This window comes from Lingula anatina, chromosome 2, assembly GCF_051362555.1.
Source record: "Lingula anatina isolate TDL-2025a chromosome 2, LinAna3.0, whole genome shotgun sequence".
In the NCBI taxonomy this organism is placed as follows: domain Eukaryota; kingdom Metazoa; phylum Brachiopoda; class Lingulata; order Lingulida; family Lingulidae; genus Lingula; species Lingula anatina.
The window spans coordinates 17,222,695-17,238,718 of record NC_141768.1 but is presented as its reverse complement, the minus strand read 5'-3'; the positions used below and the strand labels follow the sequence as shown (position 1 = coordinate 17,238,718).

Below are 16,024 nucleotides of genomic sequence, written 5' to 3'. Positions count from 1 at the left end.
CATACCCAAGAACAAATTTTGTAGGATGACCGCGGGCTCATCCTGTCGGTATTCTGACTGATACTCCGAAATGCGATCTGACACACACCTTGAAAACGGGTAGTTTGGTCCGATATACCGGTTAATTCGGGATTCTTATGTGCCGAGTCTGGTAGTTGGGTAGGCCTGGTACAGATTCCTACCGCTGGGAACAGCACTGCCGGCGGGTTATCTGACTTGACACATTGGACGACATGACTTATGTCATCTGTGTAAGCAGTGATATCGACTTTTTCAACGATGCCTAGAAAACAGAGATTATGTATCACAAAACTGTATATAATGTACACATGCATCCCCTTTTCGTTTTGACTTAAAAGGACGGAGCAAAACCTGGAAGTAACATAAGTTTCGGCTACCTCATTGTACTGGCATACACATTAGCATGTGCGTTTACTGATATATCTCGTCAACACCAGGCGCCTCAACTCTGGAAGTTCATGTAAACTTTAAGACCAAATTTTAGCCTACTGTGATTCGAGATAAATCAGCCCAGTCCAACTCAATGAATTTATGAACCTGTTTGCAGACCAAATCTTTTTGTAGAAAAATAGTTTCTGCATGCATATCACAGTGGAATATGTACATTTAGTACCTAGCATTTAGTAAAGTTTATTTTTGCTTCGTTTGCTGAATACTTTTGCCTACTAAATATGATTCAAATTCAGTCTTCAAAAAGTCATTGGATTTGGTAAGAGCGTTGCAAAAGAGCCAAAAATGGTAAAAAAAAAACTCGCCAAACTTGACATCACTGTCTTACATCGAACTTTTTAATCTTTTGCAACAAGTGTAGTGAAACACACACATCATAGCTACAGGCATATTTAGCCCCGATCGTGAAGTCTCTAGTGGCGCCACTTTTGTTTGCTCTGCTTAATTTCAACAGACTAAAACGTTCACAAATACTATGTATTATTATGTCATTACATTATGTACCGGTGTTATTGATGTAGAACTTAACGTCCCTTGTCAGCGGAAACGTGTCTCCGCCAAACCCCTCGATGTCTGGGCCACCTATCGGTATAAATGGCTGATACATCGCTTTGGCAGATATCCAGGTTATTTCTTCATAAAGACTTGTCTGGAAATACAATAACTTAGGTTGATAATTATCTTATTAATGCAGTTATACTGTAGTTTCATGTTTTTATATTTTTAGGGAAATTTAATAAAACACACAGTTAAAAAAGTGAAAAAAATATATATATACATAGTTGAAATTTTTTTAAAAATTCCTTTCGTGCCCACTTATTGGAAATTGTCCCATGTCTGACTTGTTCATGTCTGATTTGTTGCTAAATAACATATCAAAGCCTATATACTGTATTTTGGTACATATATTTCTTAATCTTAACTTACATCCACGGAGAACTGCACACTGGTAGCTAAGTTGGAGATGATAACTGTGCAAGAGTAAACCCCCGAGTTCACGGGCCTGGGGAGAATTCGTGTGCAGGGAGAGGTACTGCAGTCCAAAGGGGTGTACGCCTGCCCTCCTCTCCCCCACAGGACGGTAATAGCGGCCTCTGTGGGCACAGTACTGCCCGCGAACACCACCGTGATGTCAACATAACCTTGAAACATAAATTGTCCATATATGTATCTGCAAAAACATACTGCGTTTTTTCGGAAATGACATTGCAAACCGCATGTCAATTTACAAGGAATGTATGTTTTATGTGGTTTTGATAAAAAGAAAGTGTGAGACAAATAATAAGAGGTAAAACGGCTGTACGGCTTGGCAAGAGACATCGGAAAGCTAAACAAGTAAGAATGAAGATTGATTCTTCAGATCTCCTGAATAGGACAACAGAAATTTAGGGGCCTACATAACGAAAGCGCATACGTTAACTTCTACACGCAGCTCCAAATTTATCCTGACCACAAACCTAAAATCAAATTAATAAGATCTAATCATGGAAATGCCTCACCAGAGCTTCCCAAAGTAGGAGCAGATGAGGAAACACTAAAGTCGCTCTCAATGACGGGGTGTTGTACAGCAATGTAGTAGGTCTTTGTAGTGTTACCAAGGGGACTAGTGGCTGTTACGGTTATGGTGTAGTTCCCCACATATGTATACGTGTGGTCGAGAAGGTCTTCATCCTCAGACCTTACACCTACAACATAAAAAAAATTAAGCACAGAAAAATAAAATGGTTCATATCTGTATATAATAGTATCGGTGTTGTTCACGGCGGTTCAGTAATGGCAAGATTAGGTGACAACAATCTTTTCATTTTAATAACTGGATTTTCATTGTGCAGAATCTTTTAAACACATTGTGCAGAAGAGACAGCTTTTTTTTTTTGAAAATCTAGCCACTTACTAAAGGAAAATGTATAAACATTGAACATGATATTTGCAGAAAAAATCATGAAGATCAGCGTTACCTTGTCTGTCAAATTCATGTACAGTAGCGTCATCCCCAAAGTGAACATAGAACCTGACGCGTTCGCCTCTGTACATTTTGATCTTCAGTGTGATTGGCTGGTTAACGGTGGCGTGGGCGGGCTCAGAGGACAGGCGCATATCCTGAACCGGTTCAAACACCTCAATGGCTGCATTCAGCACCATGGAACTCATCAGATTACTAACGTTCACGCGCAAATCGTAGGCACCCTTGGCTTGGTATTGATGTCGGTATACTTGATCTACCACAAAGTTCTGGAGCACAGGATCTGTACCGTCTCCATATTTAATTTCAATCTGAGCACCCGCAATTGGATCGCCACCTGTCTGTGACACGAAAATGTCACACTGGCCCGTTAGGAGGAAAGATACAGGGCTGTTGGTGGACAAGCTTACGTTAGCAATGGGGGTGAGGACGTGGATTTCTTTTGTAAGTGTGTGGTTGCCCACTCCATTGTAGACCGTCACTGTTACGGAATACGTGCCTCCACGAGAGAAAGAATGGTTACGGGTTATCTCTTGCGTCGGGACAGCCTCTATCCAAGAAGATCTTGGTGGTGTAGTGAACAAGAACGTTGTGCCATCATTGAAGTCAAATTCTAGTTTGACACTGGTGCCGCCCTCTATCCTCAATGTGAAGAACACTTCATCCTCAACCAGAGCGTACAGATTGCTGCTGACAAGAGTTGGATACATTATCGCTTCGTCTATGGTGAAATCCACACTAATCACGTCCTGGCTAAAATCATTAAATGCTCTCAACGTCACATTTGTCACCGTGACCGAGGGACTTTGGATGGGACTAGCCCAGCGGCCCTGTTTAGAAAGAGCATTGTATTCAACCGAATACTGAGTACCATTGATGAAAAGTTCAAACTCTAGGTCAGTTCCAGTGGCGACTTCAAACTCGATATAGTGAAGCTGGTTAACTCCCCCTCCCTCTTTCAGCAGACGCAGTCCCGTTACCACCTCTCCCAGTAGGACGGTCGCTGTGGCGCTGACGCTACTGGCCAAATTAAAACAAGTAACGTTGACGACAAAAATACCCGACGTATTGTACATATGCGAGATGCTAGCCCCCGTCAACAAAGCAGCAGACCCCAAAATAGTCTCCGGCGTAGTACTGTCCCCAAAGTCAATCGTGCATTTATAATCAGTGCCTCCGGTTGTGTTGAAGGTGATGCCGTGGGCTTTAAACATCTCGCCGTGAGAATCTGTGGAGACGTGAACACTTGTGACCGGATCAAGTACTGTGACCACCGTAAAGTTGGTCTTGTCTGCCAGAGCATTGAATGCCCGCACGGTGACATTGTACGTCCCGGACAGACTGAACGTATGCACAAATGTCGGCTCGGAAACTGTTACGGTGTTGCCATTAGAGATCGTCCATTGGTAGGTGAGCGGTTGACCTTTGTGGAGGAAAAGTAAAATGAGTAGGGTTTTGATAAGCTCGTGCTCATCGACATGATTTTTTGAACCTCTATTCATGAGGATAAATCATGAATTAAATAAAATTGGAGTTATATTTGTGATCGTTTTGTTTTAATACTCTGTCTACGCAATAATTCTATTCGTGTTACACAGTGTATATAACTTTTTGATTAATGGGTTAAAAAGTCAAAACACGCACCTGTATGGGGTGTAAGTTCGAAAGTGATAGGTACCCCAGTTTGGACGTATTCCGGGCCGATGATGACGGTTTCGTTAATTCCATCCAAGACCTCTGTAGTTGCCGTCAGGTGCACTGCATTTGGGATCATTTTATTGGTGACCGTCAGGTTTGTGGTGAAGTTCCCAGTGGCACGGTAGGAGTGGCAAAGCCGGACAAGAGAGGGCCGACTGGTCGCGGCACGGAGATAATGACGGTGGTCATCTGGTGGGTGAACGTCACTGGACGTGTCTATTACCTCGTTAAGATTAGCCGTTGCGTTAGTGCGTTTCAGGTCAGATTTTTCTCCTGGGAAGAGTGGCCGAGTCACCAGGCTGCCTCCACGGTTCACATACCCTATGACATCACCACACGCCGCCTCAAATGACCCAGTGGCACTAGAAAGAAAAAAATTGGTGTACAACATCGAAAAAGACCGGTTTGTGTTGACATCAGTCTGTCTTGTCTCCTTTATTATAAATAGCTAAACCCGCACTACCGGTATGTTGGAAAGGTGTGTACAGAAAATATACCTTCTTGAAAAACAGAGCGACGCATGTTGCTTAAAAGGTGTGATGATGTATCGGTTATTCAACAGACATTGAAATCAGGATCGTTGCGTGTTCAAAAATAACATTGTTTTTCAAGACATCAGCTTATTTTTTCCAATATTCAAATCCCTCCCCCTCTCCCCAAAGAAACCAAACCCTTTCTTCTTACCTTGCAAATCCGTACCCACCAGAGCTGATCGTATGCGACATGACGTACACAACTTTGTAAGCGGCCGCTATGGGAAGTGAAGAGCGGCCAGGTTCAGTGCAACTTCCCCCAGGGGTGGAGATACAGCAGGCGCGGACCGCGGAGAACAACGCTGGACAACTGTGTTGAAAGGGCGTGGTGTCACACGTTGCATTGCAGATGTTGGCTGAGCAACAGTATTGTTGGCCACCAGGACAGGAAGGTCTCAGCACCTTAGAGGTGAAACCAAGTCTAAAATATTTTTTCAGCAAAATATTGTAAAACTACTTAAAGTGACTCAAGAATCGATACAATAATACCGTTATTAAACGGAACAAATAAATTTTTGTCTATCCATAAATTGTTGGTAATGATAGAAAAAGAATAGTGGTATATTCACAAATTTAAATTTCCTGTCTGTAGACTGTAGATGACAACCGCATCTTTTGCAGAGAATTTAGTGTTTTCTAAATTAAAATGTTTAACAAAACATACTGTACGTTTTATTTTCACATTTTAAGTAGTATTGGACAGGATGCGTTTGGATAGTAGTATGTCCATGTATCTCTGTAATATAAAATCATTTAAAGTCTCCCTCTCTCTCCTTTATTTTGTTTTATGTGGACCACCATTTCCTTGACAAAATTAACATATGTGAATCGTAAAACAAAGGTACAAACCAAGAAGTCCACATCCCCAGGACTGCCAGCGTAATACTCAAAGTTGACTATGGTACCGGGTTCCAATATTTCTGATTGAGGCATAATGTGAACGCCAGATGAAGAATTGGTCAGGGTGGAACCATCCACAGGTACTGCAGGACCAACGCTTCTGCGCCTAGGTTCTTAATCACAAAAGAACATGTCACTTTGTTGTGTTTGAACTCCAAAAGAATTGGCTGCCACATACATTATCCATCATTAATTTCTATTATTTTAATATTATTTGCATTAATTTCGTAATGTGTCTTATTATAAAGTTAATTTACAAAAGCGAAAAGCGTGCATTTATCAAGATTGGATTTCTTTTTAACTGAGGAAACATTTGTACAACTGACAAAATTATAAATAATGAATAAGAAAATAAAAAAAAACAAATACCGGCAACGGAGAAGGACTCGTTTGATCCATCACCATAGTCAGCAGTTACTTTCATCTGACTCCCCGCTGCTATGGAGGCGTTACAACAAGCCACGTCCCAGGACACTGAGACTGGTGGACAGGACAGTTGAACCCCAGCAGCAGGCTCTTGTACCGATACAGATACAGCAACGGCAGCGGTCTTCTCCTATATTACAAAATAAACCAGACGTGCTTGACTTAAACTACCTACACCCGTGGTATTCAAAACTACTGGGATATTTTAGCTGTTAATAGTTGATGACAGACACATACAGCTATTGTAACGTGCATAGGAATATTGTCACGCTGGAACTTTAAAAACAATACCATCAAAATAGACTGATATAACTGGAGTGACTTAAAAAAAATAAATTATTTGGAATATAATGATGATATTTCTTCGCGCATAATATTATCTTATAAGGAAAAGTCTGCTAAAATATTGAACAAACTTTCGTATTTTATATAAATTTAGACAACAAAAATCTGGTTACCTCAGGTGTTCCACTTCTATCGCTCGCAAACATTCTAACAACATAGCTTCCCGCTTGTGCAAAGGTCTTGCTGAAAACACCTGTGGCACTCCACTCCGAAAGCCCTGCACCGTCACCAAAGTCCACACGGTAGGAAACGTTGCCTTCTGTCACCGTTGCCCGTACTATCCCAGGGGCACCCACAAGAAATTCCCCTGTCGTCACCGCCAAACCACGGATCTCCGTTGTGGCGCGATAGATACTGTAATGTGATGGGCCACCGCACGTCTCACCGGAAATAGCGCCAGGGCAGACGTCAGTGCAGTTGTCGTCTGTTACTAACACCGGCGGGAGTGTGTCTGAACACAGACAGTACTTTCCAGCGAATAAGACAGCATTTTTGTAGCCTAAGGTACCACACTGCGTCTTGCATATTGTGGGATTGATGGTAGAGGTGTTATAATTCCCCGCAGAAGGAAACGGCTTTGATTTTTTGTAGCATCCCAAATAGCTATCTGGAATTATAAAAAAACAAAGTAAGAAAAAAAATGAGAGAAACGAAATAAAAATAATATTAGGTTACAATATACAGAGGGAGCTTTTTTCCAGAATGAATCTCCAAAGTGTCAAACTTTCAACAAGTTTCGTAGAAAAGATTTTTCAATACAGACTAAAATTTAAAAAAAATACAGATGATGCGGCATTCATAGATTGTTTATGTAACGACTAAATGAGTAGTTCGTAACACTGTCCCAGTCGTAATATTTTTTTTTTAAATCTAGATTTATGCACGACAAAGCAAAGATCATAAATAGATAATTCAAATTTATTACTGGCCTTGCAATCCAGGCCAATTGACGAAGCTGAGTCTCCCACTCGTATGCTAAAGTCTGTCCACACACAATGGTCAATAGAAGTGTCACCCCTACTGAACCAATACTTTGGGGGAGATAAATGACTGTGGAATGATATGCTCCTGGTATCATTTTATTAACATCAAATTTCACCAAAAAAAAAAAATGTAGACCAGGCATTATTACTACTCAAGATCTACTTACTTTGATTATTGATTAATTGATTATTATTTGATTACTCTGATTCAGGGGGTGACACTTCTATTGTCCATTGTGTGTACTTAGAATTCAAGTAGAATTCTCAGCGACAAACGACAAGATCCATATATTTTCCATGAACTCACTCCGTTGCAAAAAACACATAATGGCCATTAGCGCTTCTGTTTCATATATTATGCAATGTTATTATCCTATAAATAATATATATGTCAATTATCTAAATTAACCTCTCAGAAGGAAACTGATATGCCGATGCACTACATTGTATCACAAGACAACAAGACACCTTTCATTACAAAATCCTACAGGCGTTACTAATAGTTACTCATAGTAGGCCTAAAATGCTTGTCAGTATACCCTAGACATCAACATATATCTACATGTAGTAATCTAGAACAACGGACATAAGCGACAAGGGCGGCACATGCCTTATAAAAAACGTGTATTATGTATAATCTCAGCTAGGAACAACGACAAGATTTAAGTTAAGCACAGCAAATAGAAAAAGACTGCACTGTACTGGTTTATTCGTTACTGTATGGCGATGAATGACCGATCAAATCAACTTCGTGAAGACGTTATTCAGCTTCACCCGTTGTCAGGTGAACAGAAAAACACAGTGAAGCGCCAATGCGGTCTCTATTGAAACAATGTCGTACATTTTACGGCAAATTAAGGGAAAAAAGTTTCAGAAAATGGCATGCTCTTGCGATCGATCATGTGAACAATGGGGAGACTTGTGTTCATCGATCTTGGAGTGGTTTACTGCCAGCAGTTTAATTGCTTTTTAATTAATAGCCGAGTGTGGATGTTTGGTGATCACCACACTTTTAGTAACAAGGAAATTAATCTTACTGTGGTCGATATAAAACTAGAAATGTTTTCAATATCAGGATATCGTCTAATGGCTCAATTTGTTGTTGGTTTGAATGGGACGAAACTGGCATATATACAGTGTGGGACTTCATGAAAAGTGGCTTCCAAAACATGGCTACGTCTTTTGTACAGAACTTGGTACTTTACTCAACTTCTCAATCTACAGGGTGGGGCACAATACGAGGAACAAAAACAGACTCATATTTTAAAGAGAAGTAATTTTTCACTTTTCTTTTTCCGGTGAGTTACAGAACAGACCTGTAAATTTTATCTGATACCAGGATGGTCCACTACGGGAATTTTGGTGGTAGAGGGGACTCAGATTGTGGAACTGTATTTTGCAACAAAATCACATACTTTTGTTTAGAGGCAATTTTGACGTGCATATCATGGGAAGAATATTCCACAACAATCTTTTATTGGTTTTACATCTGGTTTTGTTGTATAATATAGCTTACATGGAAGTGTTTTCTCTATGCCCATGTACATGCTATTTACATTATATACATATATATATATATATATATATATATATATATATATATATATATATATATCAAACATTCAGTTTTCCGACCTGCTTTTCAAATTGAATGATGCATTTTATCCTGCTGAAAAGATACAATTCTAATTTTTTGGATAGACCTTTTTATACAATTACACAAAGCAATTAATTATGTTGTATTTCAAATAATATTAGATGTATGTCATGTAAGAACAATGAAAATATGTGCACTCTTTGTTTGAGTACTTATTTTTATGCAAAAAAATTACGTAATTTTGATTAATTCAACATTATCTAATGCTATATAATGATGAACACTAACCTTTTACTAAAGGGATCTTTCAATAAAAGCGGCCGCTACCGGCCAAATTACGAACACCATATTTGTGTATGCCCTTTACTTATACTTTCGCTAGGGTTAATAAGGAGACACAAATGTCTTAACTTGAATAGGAAAGTTGTGTAAAAGAGGTGAGTACTAGTACATGTACACCCGCAAATTCAAATGTCAATGACAATGACAACAGCAACACTCATTTCAGTCTGGAGATAAAACTTGCGTTTAGCATAATTTGAAAATGTATTTAAATATATTTAAAAGTATGCAATTTGTGTTGGAAAACAGAGTAGGGCTTATCCCTTTGGTTCCGCCTATACACTACTAAACACTTAATATCTGAGTATCATATATCAATGTTATATATTCTCTAGACTGCAAATTGGCCACATAAACATATAAATCATGTCAACTTCTAGTGGTCACTATTCCGTATGTGGTGATCTCTTCCTGTTCCGGTTACTCTTTAATTGCATTGTAATGAGTACAGTACCACTTAAGTTAGTGGGCACTTAACTTCCGTATGTATTATGTAATTTTCAAACTGCAGCTTAGGTCAGTCTTGCCACAGTTTTTATTGAATGCCTGTAATGCACAGGGTTTTTGATTGTATAGTGTATGGAATCATGGCATGCTTATATGCACGACTGAAGAATTAATGTAAATAGAAAAATATAAATATGGCCATAGTGTTGGCAAAATGAAAAACTTCTTTTAAATTATCAGTGCCAAGTTTAGTTTATTGTATTAATAATAATAATAATAATAATAATAATAATAATAATCTTTTTCATAAATTGCAAACCATTGCTTGAAGATTTAAAAAAATGTCTAAAAATATAAATTTTAGGAAACCAGAATAGAAAGTGGCATTTATTATTATTGTTGTTGTTGTTGTTGCAGTTGCTGCAGTAACTTTGACCCAAACATACACATACATGTATATGCAGACTTGACATTGAATATTTCAGTTTTAAAGGTATTTTACAACATTGTTCACCCGTGCCAGAATGGTGCGAAAAAGTGAGCCATTGCCAGACTGATTATAGTGTGTGCCTCGTCTAGAATGACCAGGGTCGTTGACAGCGTATTTGGAGTGGGTATCACATTGGTGCCAAAAAGACAGTGGTAGTCATCGATGAAAACCAGAACCACATCAAATGCAAAAATAATTTGGGAACCACTTGACTACTATATGATAGGGGCACCTATAAGAAACAATTTTAGGTTGCACGAGGAAAATACCGGTTCACACAGAGCATTTTTAATCGCAGATAACTTACAGGGCCAAGGGCATGACTAGCTACCTTGGCCATCAAGATTGCCAGATTTCAACCACAGAGACAATCTGTTTGTAGGTCATTACAAGCCAAGGGCCTACTTGTCCAACAACAAAACTGAACCAAATTGGACAAGTTTTGACCGATGCCTGAAATGTTATTCCAGATTAAACTCTAAAAACCTATCCCAAAAAAATGCTTTGTAGCACCCAGATGAGGTCAGACGCACTAACGGCACTGGCATGAGGGTCCTTTGTGGGGCATGTTACTCTTTTACAGATGAATACTTGGAAAATATGGATATTCAAAATATGACTTAGAATCAGCAATGTATTTTTGTTTGCCTCACTGGCGAATTCAATTAAAGAACTGATATTACCGTGACATCAAACAGATTATTAAAAGTTATTAAAACTAAATTTCAATCTATATTTTCATTTATCAGTCCAAAAAATTGGAAAAAAACTGATGAAAATGATTTGGAAAATATTCCATATTAAATGTCAAGTATATATATATATATAATTTCACTTTATTGTAAGTCATTCATTGCAATTATAAGTGTTTGTTTATGGATTTGACTTAAAATATATCAAATGTGCTACTCAATTGGCGACATTTCCTACATTTGTTAAAAAGTAAGTAGGCCTGTATCAGATATACAAGCATCATTTTCTTTTTTTTTTTGTTCTCAGTGAAACTGAGGAACAAACCTTAAGTGTTTGAACTATTTCAGGCCTTTAAGTAAGAGTGCATCTATCTATCTATCTATCTATCTACACTTAAGTACACCCGTCTATGTCTACATAAATGAATAACATCTGCCGTACATTGGAACAAGTAAAATAAAAAAGTTTACTAAATAAGCCATAAATTTTCAGGCATCTTTAGCAGTATGCTTAACAGTATCTGCTGACACAGTCTTACTATCTTACTTACCCGCCTCAGCGCGCCACACCTACAAAAGATAAAAAAACATTCCAAAAACAAACCGTCTGATAAAATTTGTTGAAATCAAAGCAATTGAGAGTTTTAAATGAACGGCTACTCAGATATCCAAATAGTTAAATATTCTGTTTATTTTTATAGGCTTATAATTAAAAAAAAACAGATAGATAGACGAGAAATGTTGGAGGTAGCTGCTAGGATTAACATGCATTTTCCTCCTTACATCATGTCAAACAATAATTATTTCAATCCACGGCAATATAAGATAAGTCTTTCATAATAAAACACATGTAGTTGTCTATATCTATTGTTATGATGGTGAAAATACGTCATTCAAACAACGCTTTCTTTGCTTTCAGTTCGTACAGATGGCATAGGAATGGCCGGAACAATACATTTTTTGCATCTTGTTAATTACACATGGAGTTAACACGGATAATTTAACAAGAAGGGAAATGTTTAGCCCTGAACCTTTATACACTTTTCATTATGACAAATTAGAAAAAAATGCTACTTACCAGACACACCAAAGAAAGCAAAGTCCAAATTGGTGCCACCAATTTCATTTTTACATTCTGATTTCTATGTCAAATCATATCTCACTAAGATTCTACGCAGTTCTGTGCCCAATGCTTCACGCAGCAGTATTATGATGAACAAGGACCAACGCAAAACTTGGCAATACAATAAATTGAATATGAATAAACCATCTGTGTTTTACGTTTCAATTATTCAAACAACCATCCCGTGAGCTGTCTCATAAATTCGATATCTAGAGATCGAGCAGTCTTTCAAAGCGTCAGCAAGACAAATACTTCACCTAGTTCATATGTCCACATTGCTGACAGACGAGCAAACGTCAAGTAAAGATTAACAATAGAAGATTGTATAAACAGAAAAAAATCGACTTTTCTTTTATATCAACCTATATCTAAGTTTGGAAGATCCATTTTGGCAAAACGATATGTTCCATTTGCACTGTTAATGAACTGGTTGTGCTGAATAAAAAGGGAACTCTCTTGAGTGTTGCCGCGAGATCGATTGGTGCCATTATCTCCTTCCGTTCGCGTCATGGACGAGTTCGATGTAACAATCAGTAAAAACAGAGCTCCGAGTTGAAAGGATGCTGCATACACACCTGGAATAAACAGACATGCACATCTCACATTAGATTGTCAGGGGCTCTGATACGTTAAACATTTAATTGATCAACTTTTATCTAGGGCTTACAGGACGTTGCTCGATATTTGTAATATTTCCAACAATTTGTAAAGATAGAATGTCCATGGTAGCTGGATAATAACTGACATTGGCTGTATAAGGTGATTGGCTTTGATTTCAACCATTTGTTACAAAACTACCTTCGTTTGAATTTGAATTTCAGAATAATCTTATTTTAGTAACAGTTAGACGTGCAGCAACTGGCTAATAACAATATCGGGAAGTATCACATTTGAATTTTATGTGTTAGATGATGCACGTTAGCCACCGTTGGTTTTATGTTTCACACAATTACCCATTCATTTAGCAAGATAGGAGTTTTCTTTTAAAAAAAGCCAAATGCCTTCAGTACAAAAGCGGACCGTAAAATAAAGGTTCTTATGTTCCATTTGTTGTATTGACATAGGGACAGGGGTGCAATTCTTTTAAAGTAAAACCATGTTCTTATCTGTGTACATAATTTATAGATACTTGACGTAAATTCAAAGTGCCCACGACTTTGACAAGACTGCTGTTACAGGTATATAAATATAACGGCATATACATGTATACAGAGGGCGATACACACGCGCCGATTGCCTTAGTTGATACGCTAAGCTACCACAATGTAGAAGGCGTGCAATCTTCCAATTGCTTGTTGCTTTGTCTTCTTAAAATATTCACAGATGTTACTTCTATGTGGCTAGTGGATCCGTAACATTAACACATGCCACATGTTAGCTTAATTGGTGATAAAAACGATTGAACGATATAATACAATTTTTAATCCTGAAAGGCAACATTAATGATGAGTGTGATTTACTATGAAAAGGTAGAATATTTCTACAGGTGGCGTATTAGTGAAAATGTAGTAAGTTCATCTTTTTAAACCATTTGCGTTTTTTATGTATGATGTTGACACGTATGCGTGACCTTTTAAGGTTAAAACTTCTGATGACTACCCAACTATTTCCAAGAAATTGGGCATCATCGCTAGTTGGAATTGAAAACCTACGTGTATAACTACCCTTTCGGTATCTTGGTTCAGTGGAATACTTACCTAAATACCAGCTCCCATGCAGTAGCTGTCATTTAGAACTTTTTGATAAAATTTGACTTTACCAAAGATGAAATAGATGGGAAATTTGATTGTACTCTATTGGTCTCGCCAAGGAACCATACTCGTTTGTCTTCTCGTTTTATTACAACCTCAAAGTTCATATACAGTTTAATTATGATATTGCTGTGTTTAATATCCTTCGGAATCCTTACAATGTTTTGTTGACACAAAGGCATTACATAAATGAAGATGTATGCGGATGCGTTATGGTGGCGTACGTATATGGAGGTGTTTTAACAACAGAATGATTTCGTTGTTATATGCACATCTATGTTTCATGAACATTCCCAATATTGTATTCGTCTGATCTCCATTATCAGAGGGTCGTTATAAGAGGCCCTTTGTTTGAGAAATATGCGATTTCAATGATTGCTACCGTCAACTTTTAATATTCTCCTTTTTCATTTCCCTTACCGACGTTATATTTATACGCGTGCTAGGAATACATATCTTCAATTTTAGAGGGGTATTTGAGGAAACTGAGCACAAAAAGGCCCATTAAAGCCACAGGAGGCGGATGGGGCACAAGCTTTCATAGTGACAAACCATTCAAAAATTCTATACCGCCTCTCATAGTATTTTGTATTAAAAAAAAAACAAGTCTACGTCAATCACTTATAGTGGTTAATGCAACATTTCATGCCACGTAGAAAAAATTCAGTCAGGGGATGATTGGCCTCCTTCACATTTCCTCTTTTATCCCCCAAGGAGTTCGACGTGGGTGCAAATTCAGCTATGCCAAGCCATGGAGTTACTTACAAGAATGTATAAATCCTCAGGGTCTTTGTTTATCAAATGACTACAATGTTTTTGCTCTGTTAATGTGATTCTAACGTTTCAGCACCTTATTAATTTGCCCACTTTTAACATATGAAAAGCACGAACAGGACTGTGTTTACATGTCAACGCAGGAGAATATTTTTTTTTCGTTTGTTGTATGCTATTGAAAGAGTAAATGTAAAAGCTTTGCATATCATTTGCTTTTAAATGTTACCGTAGTGCCTACGCATTCCTTACCCCTCCTTTAACTCCATAACACAACAAAATGTCTTAACATCGTATGCATGTTACATGAACATTTATTGTTTTCACGCGTCATTCATATATTTTGTATCTACAATATGTAATGGAATGTGTCTTAATTTTGTTATAACAACACTGAACTCGTTAAAAAGTTTATGCTTTACATAGAGTCAACAAATTAATACTTTTAAAAGAGGATAGTTCTTAAAAAAGACGACTTCACTGTATGATGCCCCTTCACAACAGCTAGGATCCATATATTAGGTCCATATATTGGGTCTAAGTACAATATTATCTTCTTTTTCCAAAATATTCGGCTTTGGTGATCCTCATGCATTTTGCAATCGGAAACAACGCTATTGCAAATCCTGTCGGGCATTCATTGGCAAGCAAAAATTAAGTGGTGGGGGAGGAGGGTAGAGAAAAGGTCACCTATAGTTCACTTGGCCACCATGGGCCACAAATTGTACGACAGAAAATAATGGCAGTTTAAACGCACAGCTTGACTAACATGACGGCGGAGTGGAAATCATAATCCCGGTCCAAAAGACCCCAAGAGACTCTTATACGCCAACGACAAAAAAGAACATAAAATGGCGTGAAATCGTAGACTCTGCACTCAGACGCACGGGAAATTCTTACAAAAATAAACCTAAACCCATTTTCTTTATGGTTCGAAACCTATGATTGACTTTTATATTGACTCACGCACTTTAAATGTTAACTTAGTGCTTTATCTTGGGAAATGAATGATTGCCAGCTAATGACATAGATGGAAGGTCACGATCTCATAGCTCGTGTGAAAGATTACAGAGTTAAGTACTCTCTAAGACTTACTACAACACTGCCCTTTGTTTGGCCTAGCTGCCTGTAAAATTGTATCTGTTGTCTTGTAAATAGACATGGCTAAAATAAATGTTTTAAACGAATGTTTGAGGGGAGCAGACAAAATGCAACACAGATTCCTTGAATTTACAATCCTCAAAATAACGCTTTTCTGGAACGCCGGAAATGCTATCTAGTTTAAACTGATTATACCCGGTACGAGTATCTATTTATATACTGATAATCATCCTACTATAAAAATTTGCAAGGGGCTCATCATAGACAGAATATATAAGGTAAGCAAAAGTTGTTTTCCGAGACTGGCCTAATTACGTCACGCTTATCCTAACCTGTATGAATTAGTGAAGGTCGGACGCTGTTAAATGGATCCTCAGTTTCTTGACATTGG

General features: G+C 38.0%; 1 protein-coding gene across 1 annotated transcript in view; it reads right to left on the bottom strand.

Moving 5' to 3' along the window:
- LOC106155845 (polycystin-1) overlaps positions 1-12,389 on the bottom strand; it is a 28,416-nt gene extending 16,027 nt beyond the window's left edge. Inside the window, exons 1-12 of the mRNA XM_087005342.1 lie at positions 11,966-12,389; positions 11,439-11,457; positions 6,450-6,943; positions 5,935-6,121; positions 5,515-5,678; positions 4,817-5,067; positions 4,079-4,494; positions 2,430-3,857; positions 1,971-2,156; positions 1,399-1,613; positions 976-1,120; positions 183-283 (exon numbers count right to left, since the gene is read on the bottom strand). Of these exons, the coding sequence (XP_086861468.1) occupies positions 183-283; positions 976-1,120; positions 1,399-1,613; positions 1,971-2,156; positions 2,430-3,857; positions 4,079-4,494; positions 4,817-5,067; positions 5,515-5,678; positions 5,935-6,121; positions 6,450-6,943; positions 11,439-11,457; positions 11,966-12,013 (3,654 nt within the window). The 5' untranslated portion in view covers positions 12,014-12,389. The remainder of the gene's footprint in view (positions 1-182; positions 284-975; positions 1,121-1,398; positions 1,614-1,970; positions 2,157-2,429; positions 3,858-4,078; positions 4,495-4,816; positions 5,068-5,514; positions 5,679-5,934; positions 6,122-6,449; positions 6,944-11,438; positions 11,458-11,965) is intronic.
- Positions 12,390-16,024: the final 3,635 nt, after the last annotated feature.